This window comes from Mytilus californianus, unplaced genomic scaffold, assembly GCF_021869535.1.
Source record: "Mytilus californianus isolate M0D057914Y unplaced genomic scaffold, xbMytCali1.0.p SCAF_11, whole genome shotgun sequence".
Lineage (NCBI taxonomy): Eukaryota > Metazoa > Mollusca > Bivalvia > Mytilida > Mytilidae > Mytilus > Mytilus californianus.
The window spans coordinates 7,611,150-7,626,528 of NW_026262593.1; the positions used below are offsets into that span (position 1 = coordinate 7,611,150).

Below are 15,379 nucleotides of genomic sequence, written 5' to 3' on the forward strand. Positions count from 1 at the left end.
GCTTACTTACCTAAACAACGTTATACCTCTATGATGACAATGCTAAGCGGTATAATAACAGGGTTCTCTTGTATTTACCGAGGCGAGATTGTTTGATCAGCTAACACAAATAAGGACTTGAGAAGACGAAACGATCGGTTGCAACAATATGTGGTAACTAATTATTTTATTGACGTGTTGACATTTACAAATTTTGAGTTTTACGTATTGAAATTTATAGGTTCTCAAATTCAACGCTATCAAAAATTAAACAATAAAATAATTTTATAATATAGTTTATGCCGTAAACCATAACGCTTATTTAGAGAAACTTAAGAACTCGTAACCTTGAGTATGCAAATATAGTAAATAAAGCATCTTTGTGGTTTTCAGTATATAAAAACGGTCTGCCACGTTGGTCTCTGGGTAGCGTGCTTTCCTTTAACACGGGAGGTTGTTGGTTCAAACCCGGCCGGGTCAAACCAAAGACGTGATAATTGGTATGTACTGCTTCTCCGCTAAGCTCACTGCATTTAGCTGTAAGAGTAAAGAGTTGTCGGACCGGAGTCAGAATAATGCGTACGAGTAAGGTGTCTAGCCTTCTTTCGGACTGTTACGTTGGGAACTAGCACAATAAAAATCTCAGTCTGTCGGTCTAGAACAAAGCAGCGTTCAACTCACGTCAACATGTTCTCGTGCTGAATATGAATTTCCCCGTGTCAGAAGTGACTTTTGGATTACAAAAAACGTAATCAATGTATTACTGGTAAATTATTTAGGCAGGGATATCTTTAATCACAAAGTTCTTAAAAACCTAAACTAAATTCTTCCATAGATACAAAGATTTTGTGTGGAAATTTGACTCTACCTATAACAAACTTATTTCAAACGGAGTTACACATCAAATTTTTAACGGTGATGTTAACGTTGTTTACCGAGCGCAGAATTTTAGAAACTGTTTTTTTATTGATAACAATATTGATTTTGTTATCAGGAATTTAAGACCAAACTAACTATTATTGTTTATTATATACATGCACATGTGTGGTTCAGCATCAGTTTTGACTTTAGACAAATTGAGGCGGTTTTTAAAGATGTTATCGGGCGCTCAACCCTTCCTAACCTTGTTCAGTAGTGTAACAGTACAACATATGAATAACCTATAAAAAACTGTTGAAAAAAAGGCTTAACTCATCAGATTGATGCAAGCAGAAAAACAAGTAACAAAAACTCAGACCGGACGTGGCAGGGTATTTATACATCCCTATAACTAAAAAGACACTAACAACAGATCTGTTAGAGTACTCTCAGTAACTAACAGCCATCTTAACGCCAATAACAACTAATAAAAATCATGTATATAAGACTACAGAATTAATCAGTACACATCCCACATCCAATGGAGCTAGTTTAAAGACGTCATTAACAATCTGAAAAATATGTGCAATGCCAAAATACATGAATCGACAGATCGATTGTAGAACATTGAATGTGCATATCTTAATGTATATAACAATTATGTGAGTTTGGTTTTAATTTCCCGATAACAAATTCGATATTTAAAACAAATAAAAGCAATGTTTAAAGACCTTATTACAGCCTTGAATTAGTAATCTTTTACACTTAAATCATTGTTTTATTATATTGTTTCTATAAAGTTATTATTTTATTATGAATAGTTAAAGAGATTGGAGTTTTGATTTCACTTTAATTATACCTGAGAGTATCCTTTAATAAAAATAATGAAATAGTGCATTGCATTTATATTGCAAACAAGAAAGTCTTATCTATATCAAATATAGCTTTAATATCTTTTGGAACTGTAATAACAACATTTAAAAGATCCAATTCCATACAACAGATATATTTTGCCGTTAAATCAATCAAATGGAGTATTCTTTGATAAAACGAATGTTATCATTTTATGATAACAAACTTGTAAGTTTATTAGACAAATTCGTTTTTTCAAACATGGTAAATATGCTACTCTGTGTTAGAATAACGTTGGCAGCTTTTATTTGGATTCTTTACTGGACAAAATTAATTAATTCGTTTGGTAAGTTGGATTAGTACTGTCAAGATTTTCAAAACTTTTTTTCCAAAAATGTAATTTTTTATGTTATTTTCAATCTCTAAGATACAAGCAAAATCAGTTTGAGAGTTTCTTACAGAAACAAACGAAATATAAGATACAATCGGTCCTGTACGTCGATAATATAATAACTGTTTAAAATTCACGCAGGTATCTCAGTTGGCAGAGTTTAGTTATCTCGTAGTGCCGCATAAAATTTTGTATACTATCACAGAATTATATCAGAGTCGATATAGACAGTTAGTTCGTGATATATCTTCTATTTATTACATAATTACCCATTGCATAAAAATTGACATAAAACAATAAACAATTTTCTTCCACTGAAATATTTTCATTTGTAATATTGTCTAGATACCAAAGGGACATTCAAACTCACATGTGAATCTTTGGACAGGACATTTTGCAAACCGGTATGAATGAAAACAATGCATCACTGTGTTCAAGTGAAATTTCTTATGAAAAATTAAAACAGTTATTTTTTTATATATATATTTACTTGGAAGTCATATATACTGATGTAATTTTCTTGATAATAATATATTTGTTGATAACATTCTACAAAAAACTCTGAAATATTATGCAAGACAAGCTTATTTCATGTAGTAAGACACATTCATATGTACGACTGTTTCAATTAAGACAAGAATATAGCTAGTATTATTGAATGCATGAAATTGATAAAGCGTTATTTTCATTAGTTTTACCACTGGGTCGATCCCACTGCAGGTTGTATCAATCCTCTTGGGCATTATCAGCTTAGGTGTCAGTGCCTTGGTAATGGCATGATTTGAAACATACATTTCTGAAAATTGCTTTTTTACATTCAATTTTTTAATTTTTAGAAAAATGAAGTTCAAACTCCCTTGTGCAAAGTTTGACCTTCGATGATTCATTTTGGCTATAATTTTTGAATCAGTCATTTTGTACTATAACCATTTTGTACAACCCATTTCGTACCATAATAAAAATCATTTCGATCCATGACCATGTCGTACTATATTGAAGATTATAATGATGACCATTTTTTACCACATGGAAGATTATAATGTTTAGCATTTCTTACCATATGGAAGATTATAATGTTTACCTTTTCGTACCATCGTATGCTGTTTTTATACGTATTCATTATCCAGCAAGGTAAGTTTTCCTATGTCTATATGGTAGACAGTAGTGTTTTTGAAATAAGAAATGAAAGTGTGATTTTTAGGCCAAATGATTCCTCCAAAAGGCATAAAATATTGATTAATACCAGTAACAGAAGTGATAATACTTCTGCGGATAAAGTACAAACGGACAAAAAGTAAAAAGAAGACTTAAACTGATTCAACAAATGTAAACACTGGTGACAATTAAATTTGTTAACAAATCGTCCAATAGATTAAACAGTGGTCATTTGCATGACAACTTGAACTGATTTGTTCCTATGAATCCGTCACAATTTTCTCAAGATACCCATCATATGAACTCTCAAAATCCTGGACCGATATATGAAATGCGAACCAGCAGATATGTTCAACACCGAATCTAAATATGATGCCATACCAACAAATACAACACATGTCGCCAATAAATCAACAATTATCAATGCAGCAGCGCCCAGTTTGGGTAGACGAATTATTTTGTAAAATGGACAACTTTGAAACTTACTCAATAAATTTGATAAAATTGACTCTCTTGTAACAAATTTAATATGCCCGGATTATAAAGATAGAAGATATTGGTGAAACGAATAATTTTCTGTATGATGATGATTTAGATAACTATGTTAATAGTGTAGAACACGATAAAATCCCAAATATTCCAAATAGAGTACCTATCTATACGGCTGAGATGCTAAGAATAGTAGACGCAAATTATTCTTAAAAATATGTAAAGTTAAAACACGTTAGTGCATCATTTGTCGATTTGGCTTGCTGAATCATAATGGTTATACAATTTGTGCATTACATTGTAAATATTTTTAGTGTTAAAGATGGTACGAAATGGTAAAAGTTTTCTTCGTTATGGTACGAAATGGTTTATGTTCATGGTACCAAATGGTAAATTCATGTTAAGAAATTGTAATTTTGGAACGAAATGGCAATGATACGAAATGTTTATGGTTCGAAATGACTGGATACCTCATTTATAAGGTTCATTTTTGTCGTATATCGTGTTTCAGTTAATATACATCCTAGGTATGACTTTCCTGGCTTTGCGTAAACCAAAACAGTTTTTGTATAAAATAATAACATTTTGTTTGGTCGTACAAGAAGAGAAAATATTCTTTTGGTGCATTCAATGTCAATCATTTTACAAATAAGTAAATTGACACCATTGTCACCTATTAGTGTGAACAATGTTTCTATTCTTTTATACAGTGTTTGACTTTCTCTCAAAACAATACCATTGTATATTGTTAATGCAACTTTCAATTGTAAGCAGTACTCCCCAAATTTTCAAGGCTAAATAGTCCTTTCATACACTCAAAAACACCGAATGACATATTGTGAATATGTAAATATAAGTGACGTATCAAATATTTCAAAATGAACATGTACACATGCTGGCAATTAATTGTAATTTCCCAAATATCATTCCAATCCAACATATTAGTTGAACGAACGGACAATCGAACATAGAAGGTAATTACTTATTTTATGTGATGAATACGTGTAATTCAAACAAGAGTAACATGACATTGAACCCAGTTCAAAGTCTATATGAAGATGTTTTCGGTTTGGTTATTCCATAGTTACTGTACATGTAAGACAATATTATTTTATTGTATCTATCGTTGTCTGTACAGATACACATCTCAATCTGACAATCGTCTTAAAAATACGATTTTGGTTTTGTTCAATCATAAATAAAGTGAAATAATGAATTGATAATTCGCTTTTAGCAGCAATTATGGTGCAATTTTGTCAAAATTAGCTAAGAAACATCGATGATGAATTATTCACCTGAATAATTCGACCTCATTAAGTCCGAATTCATGTGACCTGCAATTTAACCCCCTAGCTAGAGATAGATTACGCATGAATTATGCGTGATCAGTTATTAAAAGGAGAAGAGTGTCAACATTGAAAGCGAAACAAAGGTAAATCATTTTATTGACTGATTCAACCCAGAAAAATTCATTCTTATAAGGTCAACTCGATAGTTAATATGATGGCGTCTAGACTTAAATACACACGAAACGATGATACATATTATAGAATCCATGCCTTGTAAATTGTTTATTTTAGACTATTTATAATTTGTATATACGTTTTAGTATGTTATAAATCAAATATGAACATTTGAGTCAAATCGGTGAACATGAATTTAACAGCCAATGCCCCTTTAATAGGAAAGACCGAGGTCAGATATTGTGAGACCTATGAAAAATAGTGATGGAATGGCAGCCCATATTTGAAAGAATAACTCTATTTTACAAAAACATCAATTTGATTTTAATACAATGTTATACACCAATGAATGAAGCTTTGAGGAAAGTTAAAGAGGATAACTACAAAACTTTGAATCAAGAAATGATGATAGTGATAAAAGATATGAGTGAAAAGAAAGAATCAGAGCAGGATGGATATGAATGTGTGACGTGGAAAAATATTCTGATGGAACGATTTTTGAATTACATTGAAGAACACACTACATGTAAAATGAAAGATAGGGTCACAGGAGACTAAGAGGTCAAAAACTGAAACGATGTTTCAGTGGTTAACAAACCTTTTCCAAAATGAATCAAAGCTTGTAAAGTCAGTATGTGCATAGGAAAAGTAAAATATTGATGTGTTGAACGTCTACTTAACAGTTAATCAACGACAAACGACAGCATCACAAATTTAATGTAAACACAGCAACACTGTCAACTTTAACAAAGACCAAGTGGAATCGTGAATGACCAAAACTCATGAAAAATGTTAATTCATATATTTGCTTAGTCGAACATTTATGGTTAAAAAAGGACAAAAAACTAACTCTAAATATTCTTCATTCATGAAATAATTACTATTTGTGTTATTATCATCGTCAATATCTAATTGTGATTCTTAGTTCTAAATTTTCTTTTCATAAAAATTTCATCAAAGATACCAGACTTTAAAATGATAGATTTGAACCTGTGTTTGTAGTCAGTGTTTTGAAATATCACTTTATCTGTTTTATAAATCAACACAGCTTGATAAAAGAATAATGTGGAGAGGAGACGGATAAATTGATACTTTTTACTATATTTGTTCTTGGCGGTAAAATTTGGGACTCTCCCACACTTAGTACTTGTACTGCATTCCTGTCTCGTATTGGTGTCATTTTAATGGTATTTTTAATATGGCATATGAGCAAAAGGTTTGGTTAGCCATAACACCAGGTTCAACCTACCATAATGTTTCTAAAAAAAGTCATGTACCAAGTCAGGAATAAGGCAGATCTTATCAAGTAGTCCGTTTCTATGTATTTTGGCGTTAGTTTTTGTTGCAGTTCATTGTTTCTGTTGTTCCGTTGTTTTCCTCGTATAGTTGATGTGTTTTCTAAGGTTTTAGTTTCTGACCTGGATTTGTTTTCGCTTAATCGATTTTTGATTCTTGAACAGCGGTATACTACTGTTACCTTTATTCAGTTGTATTTGGGATATTACATGTTAGCTTCAAGCTTCTAGAAATTTTATTCATGCGATACGATTTTATTTAGATGTTCGATACCTTGGTTGTTACCATGATAACGGATATAGAGCGTTGGACGATTCTCATCGTGATGACCAAATGACACTTGAACTGTGCAAGAAATTATGTTATAAACACAGGTACCTGCAATTACAAGTAAGTTGTAACAAAACATAAGTTATGGGAGACATATTTAACTGATTTCACAGAATTTAGGACATTAACCCCTTTTTTCCCTTTTGTTTTGGTATATTTTTTAAAGGAATAATTCCTGAATATTTTACCTTATTTCACTCGATTTATGTGCTTCTGCAATTATCAATACTAGATTACTTTAGCAGTATTTTATATAATATGCTGCCCTTCTCTTTAATTTTCGACAAGGCAGGAAGGATAATAAAAAATTAGGTATCGCCTATCTTTGAGGACAATCAATTTCGTTAATCCTTTATTCATAATTAAAGTTCAAAAATCCAAATGCAATGCATGAAACTATGACAACCGATATGTTCGAATGGTTCCTACTGCTCTTATTACAATTGGGTGGCCTGTAAACAACTCGGCAGTTTTTCCAATAGGTTGGACTCCATGATTTTCTTGATAAGCATTTGTTGTATGTTAGGGCATGTGTTTCACATCTCTGTCTATAGCAATTAACACAACAAAATTTAAACTACCCGTAAGTGAAACTTTATTTTTAGTTTAAAGGTTATTTATACAAACCAAGAACATAAACGCAATGCAAGGTCTTTTTGAGTTCTTATTTGTATGATTTATTAGACATACAGTGCATAAAATGTACCAAATAGGCGTAGATTAGCTAAAGAAAAATGCTATTATTGTAGTTAGTTCATAAATAGAAAGAATTATGGTATGATTACTGAGACAAGGCTGTTAATAACTATAGGTGACCATACGGCCTTCAATAATATGAAAAATGAAAACAAATCCAAATACAATTCAAATATTTTATTATGTCATGTCTATATGATAGAACAAATTGTTATGTTTTCAAATGGTTTATAATTCATCTTATTATTAGAAAAAAGAAAAAACAATAGTACCGAACTCCAGGGTAAATCAATAAGGGGATGTCCATAAAAACCGACAAAATCAAATGTTATCAACAAACCGATCGGGTGAAAAACAACTGTCATATTATTCCTGACTTAGTACTAACATTTAAAACAAAATGGTTGATTACACCTGGTTTTATAGCAAGTTTAACCTCCGTGTATGACAGTTGTTTATATTTTCGTACTATTGACAAAATTGGATGAGAAACGCAAACAGGCGTAATAGATTAATGTGACAATAATTTATTTAGTAGCCAAAACTGTGCAAACATGCATTCCAGACATTCAACACAACTGACTTGAGATAACATTAACTGTTCCAACAGCAAACTTTAATAGCACAATATCCGTATTTTCATGCCAGGATGTAAGTACTGGCTACTAGGCTGCTGATACCCTCAGGGACTTACAGACTACCAGCAGAAGTATAGACCTCATGGAAGTAATAACATAACGGTACCAATTGTTCTCCATCAGATACGCATTTCGATAATAAATGTCTATTTAAAACGGAGCAAGAAATCGTATCTTTGCATGAGGAATATATATTTCTTCATTTGATAATACTTTCAAAATGTTCTAACAGCAAATTTTAATAACACCATATATGGTATTGTTTGTATCAGTACCGAGGCACTGGCTACTGGGCTGGTTAAAGCCGTATATAAACTCCATCAGCATGTTTCGGTGCGGTCATTGCAATTGAAGTAGCAGCAAGTTTTTTTTCAAAGTGAAATTCACAGTTTTTTGTGTTCAGGTGCCGTCAACATAGTTGTTTGTTTTTAACATGATTAAGATTAAAACACAATATTGGCATATTTAACTATTATGTTTGTCTGTTAAGCTCACACATTGTTGTCAATATGAATAAATTATATACGGCTGTCCCAGCCATTGACATGTTTAACCCCACCACATTTTTGATATGTCTGTCTAAAGTAAAGAGCCATTTTTGTTGGCCGGTGGCGGTTACTGTCTACCATATCTAATGTACATGTCGTCTGTTTTTCTAACATATAATCGCTTACATCCTCGAGTTTGTGTTTCCGATTGGTGATTTTCTCAGTGACATTCATACCACATTTCGTAACTTTTTAAATTATTTATTACTTTTCAGGCTTCCATTGAGTGTTTTTGTGACAATGCCTTGGGAAATGCAAATGTGTTCCGAAAGAAAAATGATAGTGAATGTCATCAACCATGTAAGGGGAATCGGTCGCAAATGTGTGGTGGATTCTTGACGAATTCTGTTTATGAACGTAAGAGATTTTTTTATTCGCTTACAGTTAAACAATTGCAGAAGAGAATTAACATTCAATCATATGGTCCGAGTACACAGTTATTTCGTAGTGCATTTCTTTTAGACAATAAATGAAAATTAAAAAAATCCCACCTGCGCTTTCTCAATAATATTTTTACAGTGTGTTGTACTACTTTTGGGACAAATTATATCAAAATAATAGAAAACTTCATCGGCTCTAACTTAAAATATGGACAATTTCATGTTAAGGGGGTCTTCAAATCTTTTGACAGCTTCCGAAGTGCTAATTGTTAACATTTTTCAGCTGGACCAAATCACTACTTTACTTTAAAATTCATGACCCAAATTTTTTTACAGTGTCATTTCACCCCCCTACTTACTATTTGAGTCATAAAACATGGAGAAATAAATTTGGAAGGGGTATAAAAAAAATCGACAAGTAACACACTGTCCACACTAGGGACTATATTCGTGGACAACGAAAATCAAAGGACGATAACTGTGTACCCGGACCTAATAGGGTAGAAAAAGTTGACCAATCCTAATAAAACTTGGTATGACCAAAGCTTATTAAATTATAAGACTGCTTACAAAGTTTCATGGCAATAGGATATATATTATAGACAATATGACTAATTTTATATTCAACTTTGCGTGTTAAATTTAGACGTTAAAATTGAAAATTTTCGACTATCAACATTTGGGGCTTAAAAAATTAAAATATTGCAAAAAAATACTTTTGAAATGCCTTAATATATAATATATTATGTATTTAAAGCAATAGAGTACTCTTTTGATTTATCAGACTTATCATAATTATCAAAAAGTCAAATTTGTATGAGCCTGTGGCTAAAAATGGAGGTTTTCCAATGAAAGGGGGCCTTACATGAAGATGTAATATTTTCCAGCAATTTTAAATTTGTAAAGTTTTTTGGTTATAAATAATCCTTACATATGTATTTAATGTACTTTAAATGGAAAGAAAACTTACAAATAACATATCACATTAGTTTAAAAGGGTCTTAGGCCAAGTAAGACTGAAAATAATTTAGGGTCAATTTAGGCCGTATCACATATTTACATTTAAAAATGCATATTGAAGCTATAGGAAATAAAATTTTGTGTCTTTTCTATCATTTTTATACTCAGGTGACATGATACAATAAATCTGAGCACAAAAAGACTCTTGCATTCAACTTTTTTTGCAGACAGTATGGTCTGATACAAAGATTTTTCACTTTTTAGTGAAAAACATGCATGCAATTTTAGTCTCAACAGGCTTATATTTGAACCACTTGCTATCCTACAGAAGAAAAGAAAGATATTATGTGACATAAAACAGGTACAAAAGACATTGTTAAGTGCTTTTTATACAAATTTAGCGAGGTCTTTATAATGGATTTCAACTTTTATGTTCCAAGCTTCTCACATTTAACTTGATCCAAACAGGGCGTTAGACGAGGATCATATATACAACACATTTTGCACATATTGTCCGAGATAATCTTTTTTTCTGTAGATTCAGAGTTCACAAATGAGTAATACAACTGGATTGAAGCATAGAAATACAAATATTGACACATAAAAACCTGTCAGATAGAAAGTCAGAATGCCACTTATGCATCAAAATTGAAAAAGCTATGAAATGCTTATTTTGACCATAAAATGCCAAAATTGGTCATTTTTGCAGAAATTCTATCAGATAAAAGTTTAAATCCTTTAGTTTTATGCTATTTGATAAATTGACACCATCAAATCATTCAGGGAAGTTGCCAAAGTACAGATTCTATATTTCCTGATTTCACCTCTTAGGTCCGAGTACATAGTTATTTCGTAGTGCATTTCTTTTAGACAATAAATGAAAATTAAAAAAATCCCACCTGCGCTTTCTCAATAATATTTTTACAGTGTGTTGTACTACTTTTGGGACAAATTATATCAAAATAAAAGAAAACTTCATCGGCTCTAACTCAAAATATGGACAATTTCATGTTAAGGGGGTCTTCAAATCTTTTGACAGCTTCCGAAGTGCTAATTGTTAACATTTTTCAGCTGGACCAAATCACTACTTTACTTTAAAATTCATGACCCAAATTTTTTTACAGTGTCATTTCACCCCCCTACTTACTATTTGAGTCATAAAACATGGAGAAATAAATTTGGAAGGGGTATAAAAAAAATCGACAAGTAACACACTGTCCACACTAGGGACTATATTCGTGGACAACGAAAATCAAAGGACGATAACTGTGTACCCGGACCATATCACAAAAAAATAGTTTGCGACATATATTTGCTTTGTTTATAGATATAGGAAGATGTGGTATGAGTGTTTGTTCAGTTTAAATTAATTATTGTTTTTGTTATAGATAATGCATATTCTAAGGTACCACCCCAAGGTGTGTTATACGTAAAGAAAAACCTTAAAATATGCATTTTCCCACTTGCATACCGTCAACAAATATTATTGTTGCAATGACTTGCTGGATTTGCATCTTAATTTACCGACCACACAAAAGTGGGATATTTTTTAATCATTAATTATTCTAGATATAAACATTAGAACTCACTTTTCAGACACTATAAAAGTATTTCTGCAACTGCATGAAGGAAGGCACAAATGAATTGTTACCGTCTGATAGCGGTGTATGAAAATACAGACGTTTATGAAAGTGGGTGCTATCTATTTTTGTTTTCCTTTTTCATTCCATTTTTATCGCGGAAAAGCAGATTATTTTTTCAACAATTTTTAACGAATTGGACTATTTAGAAACATTTTCTTTTGAACGGCAATACAATTTTGTTTAAACTAAGATTCAGGAATTAATTTTATTATACTCCTCATTATTAGACTTATCACCAGGTTTGTACTAAAATGAGCAAAACGACGCATTCAACATGTGGAGCAGGATCTGCTTATCCTTCTGGTTTTATAGCTAGATAAACTCTCATTTGTAAGACTGTCGCATAGTATTACAATATACTGTTAACAATGTGTGAGCAAAACAAACAGACATAAAAGTTTAAAACGTCAAGAATTGGGGTACAGCAATCAGCATTGTAATATATTGTTAATCACTATAAAAAACAAACATCTGTTTCAACAAAGAAACACAAAACGGCATATAGACAAATTACATAAGCAAAAATGAATGATAGCAACTCAAAATTGACCAAAGCACAATAACACAATAATGCAATGGCGGTATGTATAAGTACCGATTCACGTCATTAGTATATAATCAATTATGAAGTAAAGGTTATAAATATAAAATGACAATAAGGGATGACTTAAACACGTAATTAATATAATAAACAACGTCAGTACGTACCTAGAATCTTTACTTCAAGACCATAATGTAATATTTGTGAAATTGATACGGAATATTTGTCAACATGGTCTTGGTTTCTACCAATGATTTTTTTAGAAACAGGACGAGACGTTCTTTGACATAACCTTTGCTCATCAACTTTCTGCTCAGACACTGGTGACGTTTTATAAAGCCTGAGTTGCAGCTGCAAGCTCTAGAATACCGAATGAGTTGGGAAATGTATATCCCATATGCATGTAAAGTTAATATTGCTGCTAAGGTGGGGAAAATTTTAAATTTCAAAATTAAAATCGTCTTGCTTGTCACAGTTTCTGGTATTGAAATGACCACTTATGTCAATTTCGAAGTATAAGTCTAAAAATGAGGCAGAGGAAACATGTCTGTTGTTTCTTTAATTTCTAGTTCTGTAGGATATATTAATGTATAAACAAGGCCATTAGTTTTCTCAATTGAATTATTTCATATTTTTCATGTCGGGGCCTTTAACAACCGACTATACAGTATGTGTTTTTCTCATTTTTGAAGGCCGTACGGTTGCCTACAATTGTTTACATCCACGTCATTTTAACTTTGATGGATAGTTTTTTCATTGGGAATCATATCACATCTCCTTATTTTTATATACAAGCATGCGTAAGATAGGGTATGAATAATCAATTCAAGATTAAAGAAAAAATCATAGTAACACTATTATAAGGCAATATTTGAAAATATGACATAGGTATGATAAGTGACATTTGCTGCAAAAGACTCATCTATGCCACTTCGAAGGATAAGACCTTAAATTCTAGTATGCAAATTCTCTAAATCTAGATACTTCATACATATGCATTAAAAAAACTAAATAAACCTACAAGGACCTATAAACATTAATTCATCTACACATGACATTTCTAAAGGTTTATTTTCAGCTATACCAATAAAAGGAAAATGTTGTGTTAATAATTAATCTACAATTCAATCTGTGTAAAGTATCTACTATTATTTCATTATTATAATTTTTTGGTGATGAATTAACAAAGATCAAAAGTAGTAACAAGTTTTTAAACCCTTAAGATTTCATTTAAAAATATTTCCACCATAAATGCTTATGAGATTGGATACCCAATATAATCATGTTTGTCAATACCATATGGTAAAATCGCTAAAAGACCCCCTCGTTAATTATTGAAAACTATCATTGACAATACTACCTTGGTGTAAATAAGTTACACTCGTTTGGGCTAACGCCCTCAGAGTGTCATTAATACATAAAGATTAATTTGATATTTTTTTGTATTATTGAATTGTTTAATTTTCATATAGTCATAACAGCAACAGTGCAAAATACCAACATGGCAACACTTGGGATTTTTACAGTGACAACAACAGAAATTATAACCCTTGGTCAATCAGAAGTGACAACTACCGACATGAGAACGCCTGGAAAGTCGCCAGTGACCACCCTACGAATAACAAAACCTGGAGCATCTGAAGTGACAACAACAGAAATTACTGCAAGCGGTCAATTAGAGGTGACAACTACCGACATGAAAAAGCCTGGAAAGTCGCCAGTAACCACCTTACAAGTAAGAGAACCGAGAACGTCTGAAGTGACAACTATTAAAATGACACAAACTTTTGGAAAGTCCGAGGTCAATTCTGTACAGCCAATCATTCCACTTGAATGTCTTTGCCCCCGTTCTACAATTGGAAAAGGCAAATGGGATTTCTTACGTGGAATGACTCTTACTCTTGATCAATTAAGAGAAAAACTGAAGCCAGAATTAGAATTAATGAAAAAAGAACTCAGTGTCAACAAATCAAATACAACTCGGATGCGTCGTTCCAAGGTATCAGCTCCAGATGATCGTGTATCGGCGACATCAGTAGGGTATGTTGGAGTCATCATCATTTGTCTTATAACAATTTTAATTGTTTTCATTGACATACTCGGCTGCTTTGTAGCCAAATTCAAAAGATGTTCTTGATTACAGCTTTAAAGAAATGACTCTTGTTGCTTTTGTTTTGTTTTGTTTTTCGACCAAAGACATATATAATCTAATAAATTACTATCTTGATTTTTGAAATGTGCACGTAAAGTATACAATGACATATGTATGAACATAATAGTTTGTCTTGATACGAATGGGTCTTTTAAACTAAACTATTTTTTATTTTGGTATTTGTTACAAAGGGACATTTTCTCGAACCAGTAATGAAATCTATAATTCTACCTATTTACATATCCGATCTGTTACAACAGGTGCATACCTATGTGATATACTACAACAAATACTTACATTGCTGTCTGGTCTATAGTAAACAAATGTTGTCTGTTTCACGCAAATACAATTCATTAGCACGGTAACCTTACTATTGCATACGTACCCCAAAGTAAAAAAAAGAAAAAGAAATATTTCCTTTGACTGTATTTAAATAATAAACAGTGCTCTGCATTCTCATTTCATCACCTTTCTTAGCACTGTATATGTTACTTAGATTATGCCTTTTTCAACAATGCATTAAGGGGCGCACAAATTGGCAATACAGCATATACAACATTCTTTTGTTTGTTTTTGTATTTGTGTGTTTGATAGACATAAAACTCTAGATAGAGTTCAAAGAAAAGGTGAAAAGATATTCTAATATTGTGTTTGTTATATTTTGGTAAATTTGTTCTCTATTCATAATTATTGTTTGATGTAAAGCAAATAAAAATTTGCCTCGTTGAATTTTCTATGCATAGTAATTAAACAGTATGCCACGCTTGCAACAAACTAGTAAACGTCATCGACAAAATATATTTCTTACAAAATACCTGTAGCAAGGTACAGTTTTAATTTCATGCACCATATACATAATATATATATATTAAATTTTGTAAGTACATTCTTTGTGTTAAAAAAAGTTGTACAAATATTAATGTTTTATCCGAATTAGAAAGACTCTCTTTTTATATTCATATTCTTACCAAGATGTGTATGTATTGGCACCGTCTTGTTTACTAACCT

General features: G+C 31.6%; 1 protein-coding gene across 1 annotated transcript in view; it reads left to right on the forward strand.

Moving 5' to 3' along the window:
• The window catches only part of LOC127719472 (uncharacterized), a 67,288-nt gene extending 52,161 nt beyond the window's left edge, over nucleotides 1–15,127 (forward strand). The window contains exon 4 of the mRNA XM_052225621.1: nucleotides 13,692–15,127. Within this exon, the coding sequence (XP_052081581.1) occupies nucleotides 13,692–14,356 (665 nt within the window). The 3' untranslated portion in view covers nucleotides 14,357–15,127. The remainder of the gene's footprint in view (nucleotides 1–13,691) is intronic.
• The last annotated feature ends 252 nt before the right edge of the window (nucleotides 15,128–15,379 follow it).